At 51.1% G+C, this 16,929-nt stretch overlaps 1 protein-coding gene across 1 annotated transcript in view; it reads right to left on the bottom strand.

Annotated features, from left to right (window-relative positions):
- The window catches only part of GRIK4 (glutamate ionotropic receptor kainate type subunit 4), a gene marked incomplete at both ends in the record, with an annotated part of 88,537 nt that overhangs the window by 3,353 nt on the left and 68,255 nt on the right, over nt 1–16,929 (bottom strand). Inside the window, 6 exons of the mRNA XM_079545796.1 lie at nt 117–245; nt 1,405–1,630; nt 3,503–3,668; nt 3,774–3,947; nt 5,719–5,828; nt 10,768–10,881. Coding sequence (XP_079401922.1) covers nt 117–245; nt 1,405–1,630; nt 3,503–3,668; nt 3,774–3,947; nt 5,719–5,828; nt 10,768–10,881 — 919 coding nt within the window. The remainder of the gene's footprint in view (nt 1–116; nt 246–1,404; nt 1,631–3,502; nt 3,669–3,773; nt 3,948–5,718; nt 5,829–10,767; nt 10,882–16,929) is intronic.

The following is a 16,929-nucleotide window of genomic DNA, read 5'->3' as shown; positions in this document are numbered from 1 at the left end:
CAGGAGAAGGGGAAAAAGTAATTCTTTGGCAGAACACCCAGCAACACACACGTGCGGATGGATCTCCGTCCTCGCACGGCTGCAGAGGAGGCTCCCTGCAGAGCGGCACGGCGTACCTTTGGCCCGGTGGTCCTCCTCCTTGGGACACTTGCCTCCTTCCCACCACTTTCGCTTCAGGATTTCCAGCCGGTTGTTCTCCTGCAGCTGGAGGATGGCCAGGTCGAACTCATCGCGGAACACAGAGCCTGCAACAGCGAGAGGTGGGCGCTAAGACACTGCTGCTTGCACACCAAGACCCACAGATGAAACAAGTTAGAAGGGAGAGCTGCAGCTTCATGGGCAGGAGCTGAGCGGGCAGCTCGGTACCAAACTGCTCCTTGAACCACAGAGTTCCCTCTCCTGTCCATCTGCCTCCAGCATCAGCCTTGCTCTATCACTCATGTTTCACACTGGTGCACTGCAATGGCACAGAACCCAACACACAAGCAAGGCATGGGAGAGGATGCTCCGTGCTCCCAGGGGTGCTGAAGGGCCGTGGGAAAGCCCACAGCTCCACTGGTAACTCTGCACTATTGTCCCAGCAAGCAGCATTCTGCTCCTCTTATCTGCTACGATTTCGCTGCTTAACAAGACAATGTCAGAACAAATTTAGTCATGACAGTGAGCTTTTGTACTCACAACCGGGTTACTGTGACTTTACAAGCTTACTCATGTCAGCTAAACTACAGTGACTGCCTGCAGGAGGGTTCTGCGTCATCCGGCTTCACTTTGTATTGCAAAGTGTGGGTGCTTGAAGCCCTGGAACTGGCCCAGAGATCGGTCAGTCATCTGGAATAACAACTGCTACCTCCTTTTCCTCTGCTGCCCTGGGAAATGGTGTTCTCTTGTTAGCTCCCCTGTTTGAAAGACAAAAACCTGCATTTGTTGAAAGCTGATTGCTGGGTGAGATAGTTACTGAATTGTTGGGCTCTGTCCTGGAGTTTTCAGAACAACTGGGTGTTAAGATGCTACAGCAATTACACCAGCATTACTTTTAAGGCACTTCCGAGATGAAACAAGGAGCACAAAACGATTCAAAAACACTGGTTCCAAAAGGGAAACCGTCAGCAAAGAGCATGTATGCAGAAAACAAGCAGCAATTTTGAAACATCTTGCACATGAATAATTGAAGGAGCCACAATCACGTGTCACGGGGCTCTGGACCAGAGCTGGCTCTCGCACATACGGCTCTGAGTGTGCACCGTGGGCAACTGCAGTGTATTTGATTTTCCTCCCGAGGTTAATAAAGGACCCCAGGCAGAGCCGTGAAACGTGAGGTCGGCTTTAGAGCCGGCTCAGCCTTTCAAAATGCTCCGGTCCTCTGCTGACAGCTGAGAAGGACTAGAATTTGTCTTCACTGCCTACCGACGGGCATGCCAATCCCGTAGCCCTTGGTGTCCAGAAGGCCCCCGACCTGCGTGAGGTTGCAATTGCGCTGACGATAATACTCGTTCATGGTGGACTCCAGCAGGAAGGCGTAATTGGAGTTCAGCACACGCGCGATCCCTTCCTCCGTGCTCTTCACAAAGACACTGGGCTGCTTGGAGTACATGTAGTTCCACATCCGCTGGTACGTCTGGTAGCGGGAGTTCTGCCAAGAGAGAGGTGCAGGTAAGGCAGGGGAGCTTGTGGTGCCGTGCAGCCCTCCTGAGAGCCGCCTGAAAAGGCTGCGGTGCGGAGGGGAGTCGAAACAGGGTTAGTGCCTGATTCACAAAGGGATTCGGATGCCTAATCTCCAGTTATTCCAATGAGATTTAGAGGTCTGAATGTCTTGGTGGATTTGAGACTTTGTTGGCGAGGCTGGGCATGAAATGCATACCTAATTTCAATAGGCTCCAGCAAATCTCTTCGCAGAAATGTTTTAGAAAAAAGACCTAATTTTTGTGAAGGTGTATCAAAAACACCCCAGAAGAATCAGAGGAAATAGCTCCCGTTTGGTTTAAGCCACTCTGTGCTTCCCACACCCTTGTGCTCAAACAGTTCACTACAGTCAGATGCTGCCAACCCAAGAAGAGCACTGAGGTCCAAGGGCAGAGTCAAAGCTCCATCAATCTGGATTTTGTACCTGGAGTCTTTTCACTGGCTGCAGTGAACTAGACCTCAGCAAGCCCCAAATCTCCAGAACATGCTTGTAGTCGGGACCTGCCTTGCTTTGGTGGAGAGAGGAGCTAATTTGGTGGCTTGCACACTGTCACAGAGGGTCTCAGGACACTGCTGCTGCCCTTGTCCACCCAGCTCTGTCCTCTGTGCAGTCGCTCGTGCAGGCACAGGTGGGCAGGGTGAGCTCACTCACAATTCACAGCACTCTTTCACACCAATCCCATGTGTTAGCAGCCAGGGAAACTGCTGCCAGGACAGGTTGCAGTGCAAGGTGCTTCAGCAATGGATGTCTCACGCAGCCAAGAGCCGAGGGGTGAGGACAGCTTCAGCCATGTCTGTGCAACCCACTGCAGCACCTGACTCACCGCCCTGACAGAAGGTATTGCAAATGGTACAAGAATTCCTTGTGCTCATTTCTTTTTTGACACGGGCACCAGGCAGTGCAGAGCCATGACAGGATTTTAACCTTGAAAGTCTGCCTGAAAAAGGATGAGTGCCTCGCATGCAGCCACTTTATTCACTTGGGCTCTTCAGCTTTTAGATGTGATGTTCTGCTCAAAAGAAGTTGGTGGTTTTTTTTTTGCCAAACCCCTGAAGGGTGGAAAGTTGAGCTGAAAAGCTTAGGCTCGCTTGAGAGGTTTCTCAGGCTTCCTGGTTCAGTTCAGACTCAGAGGAAAAGTGAGAACAGCTTTCTGCCCTCTTGGTATTTCAACATTCAATAAACAAATAATCCTCAAGCAGTTCTGTGTGCATTCAGAGCACTGCAAAAAAGGATTCACTCATTTGTTTCCTTTTTGAATACAGCAGGGAAGACAGAAAGGAAATTGAGCTAACCAGTACTACATTGGCACACACTTGACTCGTACGATTTCAGAGTCACTGACCCCATATAGACTCTGGTTTGCACCAGCACATTTACATAAGGCATCCCACTAAGGGACTGCAAATGCTTCTTTGCTTACCCAACCCAAGTGACACTCATGGAGAACCTAAGACCATGCTGACCATGCACAGGGACCCACAGAAATCTGACTGCAAATGTTCAGCTGCTGAAGACAACATTGTGCCATCGCTGTGACGTGTGGATCTGCACCACTTTCCTGCCGACCTGGTAGGGAACTCCCAATGTTGAGTTACTTTCTGAGACTGAGCTGGAAGGATCCCTCCACCACTCAGCCCCTCAATGTCCCCAGTAGAACTGGCCCAGTGCTGCTACCGAGCAGCCAGAGCCCCCCCCAAACATCCTCTCTGTGCCAAAAAGTGGGATGCAACACACCAGTGAGAGGCACGGCAGGCTGAGCAACATCCAAATCTGATTCAAGGGTGCAACCCCCACCCTAGCTAGCAAAAGAACGGGGTTTACTTGGAAGAAAGTCATGCTGGAGCCGCCGTGAATGGTGCCATACTCAATGGTGGTCTGGTCTGCCAGGTCATCCACGGACTCAATGGGGACGTCCATGCGCTGCACCGTGAGGAAGGCAGCCAGGTTGGCCGTGTAGGAGGAGATGATGATCAAGGTGAAAGCCCACCTAAGGGAAGGGAAAGCAAAGGCGGTAAGCTGAGATTTGCCCACGGGCTGATCCCCATCCCCACCCTGCAAGAGAAGCCCTCCTTTAAAGGAAGGCTGACCTTACCAGACTCCACTGACGCAGCGCGTGGAGAGCGCCTGGGGGGCGATGGTGGAGCCTTGCTGCATGAACCCCCCGACAGGAAACCACAGACTGTTGCCCAGTGAGTACTGGTTGATGAGAAGGTTGCACCTGCCTTGTGAGCAGGGGTGGGGGCTGTACCACTCATAGGGTGTCAAGCTGCAATGACAAGGAGAAGGGAACAGAGGTGATTTGCTGGGAAATGGGGCACTTAGGAGAAACATAGCAGGAAAAGAAAAGCTGAAAAGCCCTAACTCTCCCGGAGGCGGTTTTTTCTGAGGAGGAAACAGCTGTCAGTTATTGCTCAGGGCACAGAGCTGTGCGAAATGCTCACTCTGAGATTCAGGTGCCAGAGGCTTTGCTGTAAAATGTGCAGAAGTTTTGGGAGGCTCTGCTGAAGGGCATGGGCTGGAGGGAGGCTGGAGTCCTGTGTGCCAATTTGCATCACAGACAATGACAATAATTCCAGAAGCTCATGGTCTTGATGCGAAATTGAAATCAAACATCTCCTGCTGGGATCCCTGCCAGATAATGAGCATCCATAGCAAGTTCCAAAGTGGAACACGTTAAGACCTGACTGCACGACATCATCGAGGAAGAATGGTTGCAATTGGCTGCTCCAAGGTCTGGTGGCCCCAGCAAGATCTAAGCACGGGTTTAGTATGAGGCCATGTGCTCTTTGTTTCAAAACAACCTCATGCTTTCAGAGCTCGCAGAGATGGGACAGGGGTGGTAATTGCAAATAAACAACAGCGTGTCACTGAAGTGATGGCAGCCTGGCTCTCTTTTTGGGCTGTTCTCGCTCTTCAGTTCCCCGGTTGCTAAGAAAGTCTTCTAAATCCTACGCTGCCATTCATTACATTGCTAATGGTTAACAAAGCTGGTGCTCGGGAGGGTTATTTTGGGGCTCCTGCAAATGCAGCTGCAGGGATCTATTGCGGCGTTTCACCAAAATGAGGCTTTCATTTCTGCATCTCACCTCATCTAGAGGCACACGACTTAGGAGGACAATGTTTAAAACATGCAGAGAGGGGTTGGAGGGGCACCGCATCTCAGCCTGCAGAGAGTGCCCTGCTCCATTATTCAGTGTTTTCTTCAGGACTATGCATGTGAGGCTGCAATGGGATTCAAAGGAAGCATTAAAGCCCTGTCAGCGTGACAACTTCAGCCATGCTAAGGGACCAAGTGGCAGCACGGTTCCATTTCTGTAATGAGGAGTGGGTATTTGCCACGTCCCGAAGCAGCGTCCGAGCCCTGAGCACAGCTCTGGAATGCATTTCCAGGACACAGCTGAGCTGAGTGTGGAAAGGTTCACCTGTGGCACCAAACGGCAACGTTTTGCCATGAGGTCAGGGGAGGCAGCCCTGGAGCGCAACCCCCGGGCCTCAATGGGAGACGTGCTGCAGAAAAGTGCTTGGTGACATTTTTTAAAGCTGATTTAAATTAGTCATAGGGAATCGACTGAGGGCTGTCAGGCGAGGCTCTGCACATCAGCTGGGAGCTCTTGAAGGATATTCATGAACTTCCACTTTCTGAATACATCGCGTTTTAAAGGACCGACACCAGTACTGGAGTTTGCATTAACATTTCTGAATGCGTTTGTGCTGACATCTGCCCTTTACGGCCCAGACAAGTGCTCTGCTTTTTCTGCTGCAGACCGAGCACTTCTAGGGAACAGCCTCATTTGCACCTCATCTCAGAGCTCCTCCTGCCCTTCCCAAACCGCTTTTGGCACTGCTCACAGCCATGCCCGTGGCCATCCAGCTCCAACGCGAGCCCAGCAAAGCCCTGTCCCCACCTGACAGGGGACAGCAGGACCCCATGCTGGTGGCCTGGGGGACACCCCCACGTGCAGCCCCTCACCACGGGGCTGGGAGCGTGACGCTAGATGGCACCGCGAGGAAAGGAAAGGCAACAGCAGTCACGTTACCGAGCCACCAAGAAGAGGACGCAGCTGACGGCCAGGTAGGCGAGCAGCATGAAGAGCCACACACCGGGGGAAAAGGGGTCCAGGAAGGAGAAGTAGCCAGGCTTGCGACCCTGGAAGGCAAACAGATGAGAGTTTGACCTGCTTTTCAGAATGAATCCCTCTGAAAAGGACACAAAGAGACGCACCTGCCTTGCTGCTGACAATGGCTGGGAGGGGCAGAAGGGAAACACAGCAAACAGGGATTTGCAAAAGGCTTGCAGGGAAAGAAAGCATTGAGGCAGTGCCACAGGTGAACCAGCCCTGCAGCAGCTCCCTGCAGCGACCCTTTCCTGAGACCTTTCCTCTCCCTGGCACAGCCTCCTTTGTTCCTCCAGGCCATCAAACAGGTGAAGCAATGGAAAATGAGATGGAAAATGACAGCACCCACAGCACTTTGCTGGGATGCGCCGTGCTGCAGGACCGACCTGGGATTGGGGAGCCCAGGGTTGGAGCTGTTGGTCGCCCACAGAGGATTGCTGGGCACAAAGGAGCTCCCAGTGTGAGGATGGGTGGGTGGGAGCCTCTGCAGGAAGCAAAGTGGGGAGAACACATTTTAATGCAAGAAAGAAAAAAAAACCCACAACATATTTGCAGTATTTCTGGCTCGCTTTCTTCTGCCTTCAGACATCCCTTTTCTACAAAACTCAATACAATTATTACTTTTATCTCCGAGAAGTGATATTTTTATCTTCGGGATGCGTCAGAATTTCCTGCTTCTACCTCAGCAATGCCACCTTTCCTTGAGAAGTAACACCTTCGCTGCTAGAAAAATTGGGCTGCTCAGCTCTTCAAGTGCATTCAACTCACAAGGACACGCCGCCACCGAAATCTTGTCAAGTTTGGCAACACTGGGATGAGAGAAGGATGAAGTTCCAGACGTTTCTCTCAAGCTGAACTCCCATTCTGCCCAGTGGGGGAAAAGCAGCTTCCAGTTCATCTCTGAGCAAACTCTATGTCACCTGAGCAGGGCTGTCCCAAAACGGGCTGCGTGCTGCTCGCTGCTCCCTTACACAGAGGCTGCTGCTGGGGTTGTCTCTGATACACAGAGCCCTCATTTTTCTTAGTCTGCTGCCTTAACTCTGCTCATGACACTACATAAACTAATAGCAGCTGGTAATAAATAACAGCTCACTTCAATTGCCACAGCAAACCCAGTGCCATCCAAGACCGGAGTGCTTCAGAGCTGCACTTAATCCCAAGGCAGTGAGTGATTTTCTGTTTTCACAGAAGTCTTTGGGAAACAGAGTTGAGTTTTTTTTGCCTTTTCTTCTTTCCCCAGAGCCAAGAGAAGCATTTGAAATTCTGTTTCCATAAAAACACTGTTTTACTACTGAAATATTCCTACTCTTATGCAAAATCTGAATTTCACAAGGTCTCCTTAGTTCTTCTAAAAACTGGGATGTTGCTAGAAAAGGCAGCAGTTGTTACACAGAGACCTTCCTGAATATAAATACCTCGGGTGCTGTGATGTTCCCAACTCCAGTCACCAGCTGGGACTGCACTCTCAGAAACCGACAGCAAATTGTTGGGAGAGCATCTCCTCCTGGGTCCTTAAGGAGGGGGTGGACTTGGAGGCTGGGATCTACATCTGTATTTTCAGTGGTTTGGGCTTACTGAGCCTTTTAACAAATAGATAAGGGAGCAATCAGTGGTTCAGACCTTGCGGAGCCCATTTTCAAGTCAAATTAAAGTCACGTCCCAAGAAATGATCTGATCCTCTCCTAGCTTTCATTCCAGAGCCTCTCTTTATGGTCCTTTCTCATTCTGGGTCATCCCCTCGCTCATCTTTACTGCAGCAATTCTTGTTGTTGCTGGGAGGTGAGACCCATCTCACTGCTCCCAGCTGCTCCTGTCTGCACCTTGCTGGTCCCAGCTTGAGGATTCTGGACTCCTGGATGCCAGCTGGAAGCCCAGGGCAGGCATTGCCAAAACTCTTCTCTTCAGCAACCACCCGGCATTCCAGGATGCCCTGCAGAAACCTGCTTCCTTTTATCATCTAGAGCAAACCTGGTACAGCTGCCCCTCTTTCACAAGTGTTTACATGCTCAGAAATGAGACGGATCAAAGGGAACAGCAAGGTGTGACCACCTCCACCCCCCCCCTTCCCTAGCAGCAGCCCCAACCAAGCAGCTCACACCCCTCCCCGCATCCCACAGCTGATGGGGGATTCCTGGGCACTGGCAATGTCTCAGCTGAGCCTCCCTTGTGAGATACTCCTGTAGCAAAGTTCCTCGCTGTAATTAGGGCCACCGTGTCTTCTCTGTGTTTCTAGGGCAGTTTGTCAATAAATTATGCTCATTAAGGAAATTGCATTGGAAGCTTTAAGTTTCCAGCTTGGCAGTGACTCTCTCCCGTGACTTTACAGTAGTAGTAGTTCTGGTTCTTTTCAGCTACAGTCATTTTCAGGCTGCTGCTACATATTCTTTTCATTCACAGTTGAGGATAAGAATAAAGATATTCTGTTCCCACGGAGGGCACAAACTCTCTCTTATCTGTCTGTTTTGAAGATGGGACTGACAATATCAGGCGTCTGTCAGATATTTTTAGCAGGTCCCAATACGGCTTTGTTAATTGGAAGAGCTATTTTTCCTGGAATAGAAATGTTAAAAGTGTCCAATAATTGATGAAGGCCTCCTGAATATCCTCAGATCGAGGCAAGAGAGATTCATTCAGCGGTTCCTGGAGCTCGAAGAGCTTTAAGATCCCTTCCAACCTGAGCCATTCTCTGGTTCTCTAATCTCCAAGGTCTCTTCCAACCCAAACCATTCTGTGCTTCTTTGCTTCCTGGAAGCCCCCATTCTCAGCCAGGCAAGGGCAGGCTTGTGGAAGGGTGGATGTTGGTGACTGCAGAGCCTGACCATGCAGCTGGCTCCACAGGAGCCTTGCAGCTTGCTGCTTGCCTACAGAACCCAGGGACTGGCTGCTCAGTTGGTCCTCCCAGCTTGTACCTTCGCAGCACTCAACCCCTTCAAGGCTCAGTACACCTGTCCTAAACTCAGTTCACCAAATGTATGCCATCTCATACACAAAGGACTTTCAAGGCGCATCAACAAGGACCATGTGCCAGCTGGTCCTTCAGTACCTTTCAGAAAGGCAGGTGTGAGCAAAAGCAAGTGCATGCAACAAACAACCCTGCCTTCCAATGCATCTCTGCGCAGTGCAAAGCACCAGACACCTGCTCCAGCCCTTTCCCTTAGCCTGGTACAGCTCAGGACCTACCATCTACCTCCTGCCCTCCGCAGGACCACAGCAGGGATGTAATAAACAAAAAAAGCCTTTTCTCCTCACAGCCTGCAAGTCAGAAAGCCTATTAGAGTCCCTGCGTCAGAAATCCATACTTGATTATATCACAACAAGTGAAATTGAGAAAAATGACAGCCCCATTTAAAGCTGCCATCTTCAGTTATGTGTGATAAGAGACGCAGTGTGGTGGCTGGGTTGGGTGGGTGGGGAGGGGAAGAAGGGGGAGAAAGCATTTGCAACCTGAGTTAAATGGAAATTCACATAAAATGTCATCACGCTGGGAGGAGACTGGGGCATGGAGGCTACTCCTCAGCAAGGGATGTGTTTGTGCTTATTTATGAGGCTACGTCTGATCTGAGCTGTGATGAACATACGTCAGCTGCAATTTCTGACATCACAGGGGTGCTGGTGGGGTGCAGAAAGGAGGGCAGGGGGCTGCCGCCAGCTGCTCTGCAAACCCCATCTCTATGGAGAGACAGAGCAGTGAGCTACCTTGCCTTTCCCCGCTAATTCAATATTTACCAGTTTAATGAGTTAATCACTGCCCACTTCCAGCTTGGCAGGAGAAGCTGGGGAGCTCCCAGCTCTGGGAGATTGCATCCCTTCTGCAGCCCTCATGGGGCCCTCTGTGTCCCAGCCACAGCCTTCATCACTGCTGCAGACCGAGCTCTGACTGACAGCAGGGGGGTGGCTGCCAAATGCTTCCTGTGACCCTCAGTATGAACCCTGCACGCTTTGGGATGTGCTCGAGCTGGGACACAGCTCTCCAGTGTCATGCCTGTACCACTACGAGGAGCAGACGGTCCCTGCCTTAAAGAACTTGCACTCAAAGTGGATGTGTCAGACACATTTGCACTGTGGCAGCAGCACATGCCTTGCACTTAAGCAGCACTTACATGCAAGCCCTGCACTGACACTGCTGCACGTCCCGTGAGGCGAGTGATGCAGCCTCACACTGTCCATGGAATGGGGCCTCACAGGGACTTGCTGGGCTGTGGGAAGGACTGGGGGCAGAGCACAGCTGGTAATCAATGCCCAAACATTCAAAGATGCGTGAGAAAGCAAGAAAGTCAACTATAATCCCAGCCACACGGCACCAGCAGAAACACCTCTGGATACATGGGCGACTGGGTGCGAAGAGATGTGGCTGGGAAGGGATGGTTACCTAAAGGTCTGGCCCTTCTTGATCAGCTAACAACCAATCCTAATTCCCGCACGTAGCAGAAGAAATGGAATTTTAACTAGATTTTAATTACTTGTTTGTTCTTGGCAGCAGCAACTCAGTGCAGAGAGATGTATGCGCAAGTTTGTTTATATTTGTACTGAACACTGCATCTTTAACAGCATCACGAGTGAAGAGAGGGGGCTGGGAGAGGCAGCTCTAATTGTTTTATCCTTTTGGCTGTTATTGCTGAGATGACGGGAAATCAGGACTGTAATTCTCAGCACATTCAGCACTGTGCAGAGCACGTTTCCCAACCACAGACTGGGACCAGTGGGACGTCCTGCTGGAAGGGACTGGGATGTCATTGCCTGCCTTCTGCAGTGCTTGGGAGCTGGGAGCCCAGGGATAGAGCCAGCAGGGCAATGGGAACTGAATGCACTGAGCTGACACAGGGCAGGAGGAAGGAAATGAAGGTCCAGCACATTTGTGCTTAAATAGGAAAACCAAATATTTTTATGAGCCGTTCACTTTTCTTCTATAACGAGGAGCGTTTGCATGCAAATAATGGAGGCGCATAAACGGTCATAAAAGAAGTCTCTTACCATATGAACTCGGTAGAGAATGCTAATTCCCAAAGTCATGAACGGCTTAGAGAAATCAATCACCTTCTCCCGCTCCGCGGTAATCGTCAGCCCCGCCACCGCCAGGTCGGCTTTCTGCAGAGGGAAGCAGAGGAGGTGAGCGCAGGGAAGGGCAGGGAACATGGCACAGTGCTGCAAGACTGGGCTCTGGGGAGAGCAGCAGTTCACCCTGTATGGATTTCACACAAACCCTCCTCAGACACCCCAAGCACATCCAATTTGTGCTCTGGACCATTCTTTGCTCGTCGCTGCAGCCTGCTGCTCCCACAGCCCTAGCTTAACACAGTGCTCTCCTTCCAGACAGGGCGCAAATGTTTCCAGATTGACTCGCAAAGCAAATGAGATTGGGGCAAAAAAAGAAAAAAAAAATAGATAAAATACTTTCTTGCGATGTTAATATCCTCGCAATGTAGATAAGGGATTTGAATTTTAAACATTATTTTTATTACCACAGCTCTTCTAATGTCTGTAATTGCTTTCTGTAAAAACGAAACCTCCCCCGTTCTCTTGTACGCTTGTTTGCCTGCTTTGCAGGATGACAATTATACATGTGGAGAAAAAGAAGGGGAGGGGGAAAAGGAAAGCTATTTGCACTTGTTGTCCCCGAGTTTCATAGGTCTGTGCAGAAGCCAAGGCACCATCAGGCCTGACGACTCGATAAAATATGCAGCTTATCTCCCTGGATCCATGCCCTACTTGCAAATGCATTGCACAAAGGCGAATCTGTGGGTGCACCCCTCTCACCGTGCTCTCTGCCCTGCTCTTGTTCTATTTCCTTAGGAAAAACAGGGCCAAGTGCCTCCAGGCCAAGGTCTGCCCCATGTTTTTCCATCTCCACCACGCTTAAAGGCAGATGAGGAGAAAAGCCAACAGAAGGCAAGGCTTGTAGAAGCTCTTCTGGAGCCTGCAGGAGGAAGGGAAGGCAAAAGCAAGGCACGGTGATTGGCAAGCCTGCCCACCAGCAAATAAGGTGCACAGGTCACGGAGAAGGTGATATTTCACAGTCCACGCAGGACGGCTTTATTGGACAAGACTGGTGCCAGATTTCTGCAATTGTTTCCAAGCAGCTATTACAGATTCCTGCGAGGTTCAGGCTGGAATGAATTATGAGCTGGGGAGAATTTCTGCCTAGCCAGACATTTACCCACAGGGTTTTTAAAAGGCACTGGTAATCATAGCATTGTGCACGGGCAGTTCAGCCCCGTGTAAACAGCAGCAGATTACAAAGATGGAATCAAGTCATCTGTGGAACGCGGTGTGTAAGGAATTTTATCTGCAGGGAAAGCCTAAAGCTCACTAAATCTCCCCTGTCTATTGCTTATAAAGGTTTGCAGGTACCTTTGTCCTGGGGGGAGCTCTGCCAGCAAAGCCCTTTGCAAAGATACAGCTTAATTCTGACAATGGATCACTTGAATTCAGTTTGGAGAACTGGGAGAAGTCCATCAGCAAATCCACAGACCAACAGACGTCAGGTGTGCTGCACCAAAGGTGCAACCAAGAAAAAGGCCCTGAGCACTGACCTGCTGGATCTGGGGGTGCCCTGTGCTCCCCTGGCTGCTCTCAGCAGCACCTGCAGAACTCACCATCTGTGCAGTGCACCCACAACCCTGCCAGAGCCCCCTTCTTTCTGCCCATCCCCTTCCTGCCCACCCTCTGCCCTTGCAGGGCCAGCACTGGAGCTCCAGTATGCAGGCTTATATGCAGGCTGCTGGAGCTTGTGCCCATCCCCACCTGCTCCCTGCAGCACAGACCTGGCATTGCTTGCAGCACCGCTCTGTCAGACTCCCCCTTCCTCTCTCCCAGGCTCAGAAGTTAAGGGCTGATTTCTGACAGTGCTAAACTTTGATCTGGGAATGGCATGCGATGTGTTCTCTGCCTGAATATCATCAATTTCATGCTTTCGACTTTGCTCCCTGATGTTCACAAAACTTGTGTGATTCAGTGAGGTCAGCGTCTCTTGGTTACAGAGCTCTGCAGCTCTCTGCTCTCCATTCTCCCCACCTGAGCATGGGTAGCAGTTACAGTTTTGAGCCCAAACGGTGTGTTTGGGAATAAATGGGTTTTGCTTTCTGCTCCTGAGCTCCATCCACTCCTGGGAAAAGGGAAATCAGGAGGGAAAGGATGGGGGAAAGAGGGGCAAACACTGCGCGATTTTCAGCCTTCCAGCACAATTTCAGCTATAAATGTCAGCGTGGAATAGGCTTAATAAAAGACCTAGGGCATTCGGGGAGTAGAAACCTCTCAAACGAGGCCAAATTTTTTGCTAGGTGAGGGGAAGCTGCCTGAGATAAAAGCAGGAGTTGCTGTGGCTGTACCCAGCACTGCCTGTGGGAGCAGCCGAGCTGACGCTGCCACTGGGAAGGATGAGAAAAGCACAGGGAATGAGCCAGGCTCCTGAAGAGGAACAACAATTAAGCAGCTTTAAGAAGGATATTGCAGGGACTGCCAGCCTGGAGGAGGCATCCATCTCCTCACTGGGGCTGCTGACAAGGCTCATCAGGAGGGAGTGGTGATGAATGGGGCTGATGTCAGCCCAGTGGCAATCCACTGTGCAGGTATGACACAGCACGCAGGGAGAGCCCGAGCAGCGTCAGGCTTTGTGCTGACAAAACAGGGACAGCCCTGGGAACACGAGGCTGGGATTTCTTGCAGGAGCACCTCGGTTCATAAATCCCCCAGGCACACGAGTGCCCTCTCCACTTGCACTGCCAGCACAATACAGTGTGGCTGAGGGCAAGGAAAGCTTTCCTTCTAAGTGGCTTCTCCAAAGCCAAAATCAGCTGTCAGCCTCCAGGACCCACCTGATCACCAGCACAACTCTGGGACAGGCAGCATCTCACTGTGCCTGTTCAGCAGCAGAGATGCTGGCTGCTGGGCCGATGCGATGAGTGCTGCTGCTCCAGACTATTAACTGGTCACTCCAAACTATTTTTCTAAGGACATGCATGAATCCTGCCACATGCAAAGTGACAGCCAGAATGCCCCAGAGGCTACCACCCTCCATTTAAATTACTAACACGGATGGGGCGATCAGCAATCAGAGCGGACATCAGCACTAAGGTCTGCTTCCATCTGTATTCTTTCACCTGCACTGTCCCTAGGAACCGGAGGAGAAAGCTTGTGCCAGGTGTTCCCATGCCCTTACAAGCCCATTCCCTGGGAATGGGACCCATAAGCCCCCAGGGACACCCACTCAGCTCCCACTGCACTGACCAACCTGCATGTGCCAAAACCAGCAGCACGTGCAGACCCCATTTGCTCACAGCCCCCCACGCTCCCACCCCCTTCCCCCCACTCTCCCATCTCCCTCACCCCCATTCTCCCATCTCTCTCATCACGTTTGCAGTGCTGCACTGTGCACACAGACTCCCCCTCCCTCCATCACCCACGCACAGCTTTTCTCACTCAACACCCACTGCAGGACTCTGCCAATCTGCGGATAACTTCTCCATCCTTCTCCCTTCCTTCCTTTCCCTTTTTGGAGCAGTTGGAGGAGAGGGTCTGATTGTAAAGCACCTTCATGCAACTGGTCACTAGAGACTGAGCTGGAAAACCTCACCCCAAAAGCTTTAAAGTTCTTCCAGCTCTTGGTGTTGGTGCTTCTGAGCAGGAGGCATGAGGTGCACAGTCCGTGATCTCCCTCACTTTAAAGAGAGCTTTAATCATTGCTAATCTCAGCCAGATTCAGACAACTGACGCAGAAGCCAAAGGTTTGGTGTTACTGCACTCCATGTTGCTCCCCAAGCGATGCTGTGCAGAAGCAAAAAGCACAACCTTGCTCTCACCAGCCTCTTCTCCCTTGATGCACCCTAAAACACCTCCTGCAGCAGCACCAGCCTCGCACCAGCCATCTCCTCAAGGAGCAGCAAGAACACTGAGCACTCAGCAAGGACATTTAACACCCAGTAAGGATGCTGAACACCAGCAACGCGCTGCAAGCTGGGGTATGGGCACCGAGCACAGCCACCAAAGGGCTCCACTACCCAGACAGCAAACCCAGCCGTGGCGGAACAAAGAGAGAGCTGTCACATTGCCTAGAGAATACATCTGTTGGTTTGTAGCTAACTAGTGAATTCATTTCGGCTCGAGGACGTGCTGGGGAGAGAGAGAAAGGGAAGACAAGACAGCATCAGGGAGTCAAAGCCAGGCTCCGTAGTGCGGTGGGAAGAAGTGAGCCATAATTCTTTCAGCCCTATTGTCCCCAAAGGCTCCAACTCCGAACAATAGGAGGTGGGAAGATTTGCTGCTCCCCTTGTTTGCTTGTTACAGATAGCAGGTGTGTAAGGTGTCAGCCTGACTGCTGGAGGCTGAAGTCTGCTGATGCCAGAGCCAGCAGGGCTCAAGGGGAAACCTGCTCCATCCTGAGATCAGCCTCACTGCCCTGCCTGGCAGACAGGAGCTGTGCTTGACTGTCCTGGCCCACAGCGATTGATCAGCTTGCTACTTTCCCACTTTGAGACGTCTTTCACTAAGGAATGGGTCTGAGTCCTTGATTCCTCCCAAGCCACGTCTCCATCAGACCACAGTGCTTAGAGGTTTCCAGATCTGAACACAGAGGGCACGGACCCAGGAGCCCCTGCTGCTTTTCCACCGCCCCACAGCCAGCCCAGCCCTGCGCTCCTCAGCTCCTCAGCAGTTTTGTGAGCAGGTCGATAGGATACATACTTGTCAATTTGGTTCAACAACAAACTTATGTTTATTTATACCATGCCCTTCTCAATCATACCACAGCGTACAATTAGCTGTAATAGAATTTTCAACGCTTAGGAATCAATCAATAGCTGGTTCATCCAGAAGCAGTAAAATGAAACACTTTTCCCATACAGCCTGTAGTTGCTGTGAGCTTCATTGCCACGGGGGCATTCCGGAGATGAAAATAAAACAGTGGGAAGGTATTGCATGGAGCTGGATACGCTTCTGAGCTTCCAGCCCTTTGTCAAACCTCACCTCTGGGTCTGGGATGTCCTGATACCTGTGGCAGGTCTGTGTCCTGACAAATGCCCTCCCTGTGCTAAAGGGGCACGGATTTGAGCTGGAGGGAGTGAAGGAATGAAGGCATTGATAGAAGAAGGCATGCAGCCAGCAGACCTGCTCTTCTGCTTGGAGTGGTCGGTCCCAGGATGGGATGCATGCACACAGCCAGCTCTGCCCTGCCTGACCCTGGGACCCATCACAACCTAGGAAGAACAAAGCAGACAAAACCTTTTCCCTTTTTCAATTTTTGATTCAGCCTCACACGAATTTGCCAGCTCCTGCCAAAGCAGAAAGAAAAATCCTCCTAAATAAGGCTCGAGCTGAAGAAGAAACAAATTGTTTCTGTGTGAAGATGAAGTTAAAACACTTATCTCCACCAAAAAACACCCTCCAGAAGCTCACATTTAATGGGGAGGCACTGACAGGGTCAGCAGGCCAAAAATCTGACGGCTGCTCCCTTCCTTTGCCTGCACAGATCACACACTGCTCCACGCGCCTTCCTGCTCGCCTCCCAGAAGAAATGCTGCAGAACTGCTTTATATGTACTTGGTGTGTGTGTATATATATATATATATGCAGAGTGAAAGATGTCTAAAAACTATGCCAATAGCCCTGAGCATTTGCAAACAACCGTACAGAAGGCTCTTCAGGAGAGGCAGACAGAGGGGATCTCAGCTGGCGTGAGGAGCTGGCACTGCTGGGGAAGGTGACCCAGGGGACACACAAGCTGAGCAGAGACCCCTGGTGTGTGCCCTGCCCCAGCCCTCAGCATCTCCCTTACCCCCAGAGCTGCTCCACCTGGCTCTGAGCTGAAGCTCCTAAGGGAGAACTGAGCATCAGTCAGCTAAGGGACATCAGATGGATACTGGGGGACATCATGTAGGAATGCTCAGCTCAAATCCCTGCCCGGAGAATCAGGGGATGGGCTTGGGCCCCTGTTCCTCCACTTTGCACAATGTTGGGAAGGTAATGATGGGGCAGCTCAGGTGCTTCTCTAGTACTGAGATTCTCAAAAACAACCTCACTGTGGATGTGCCACCAGCTGAGAATCTGTCACTGAGTTCTCATGGGCATATTGGTAATGACAGGACAGTGCAGGAACCAGTGAGCAAGGGAACAGCGGTTTAAATAGCATCAATCTTGATGTTA

This window comes from Tetrao urogallus (assembly GCF_951394365.1).
Source record: "Tetrao urogallus genome assembly, chromosome: 22".
NCBI classification, from domain to species: Eukaryota; Metazoa; Chordata; class Aves; order Galliformes; family Phasianidae; genus Tetrao; species Tetrao urogallus.
Note: the sequence above shows the minus strand (reverse complement) of the source record. Positions and strands in the feature narration are given on the sequence as shown.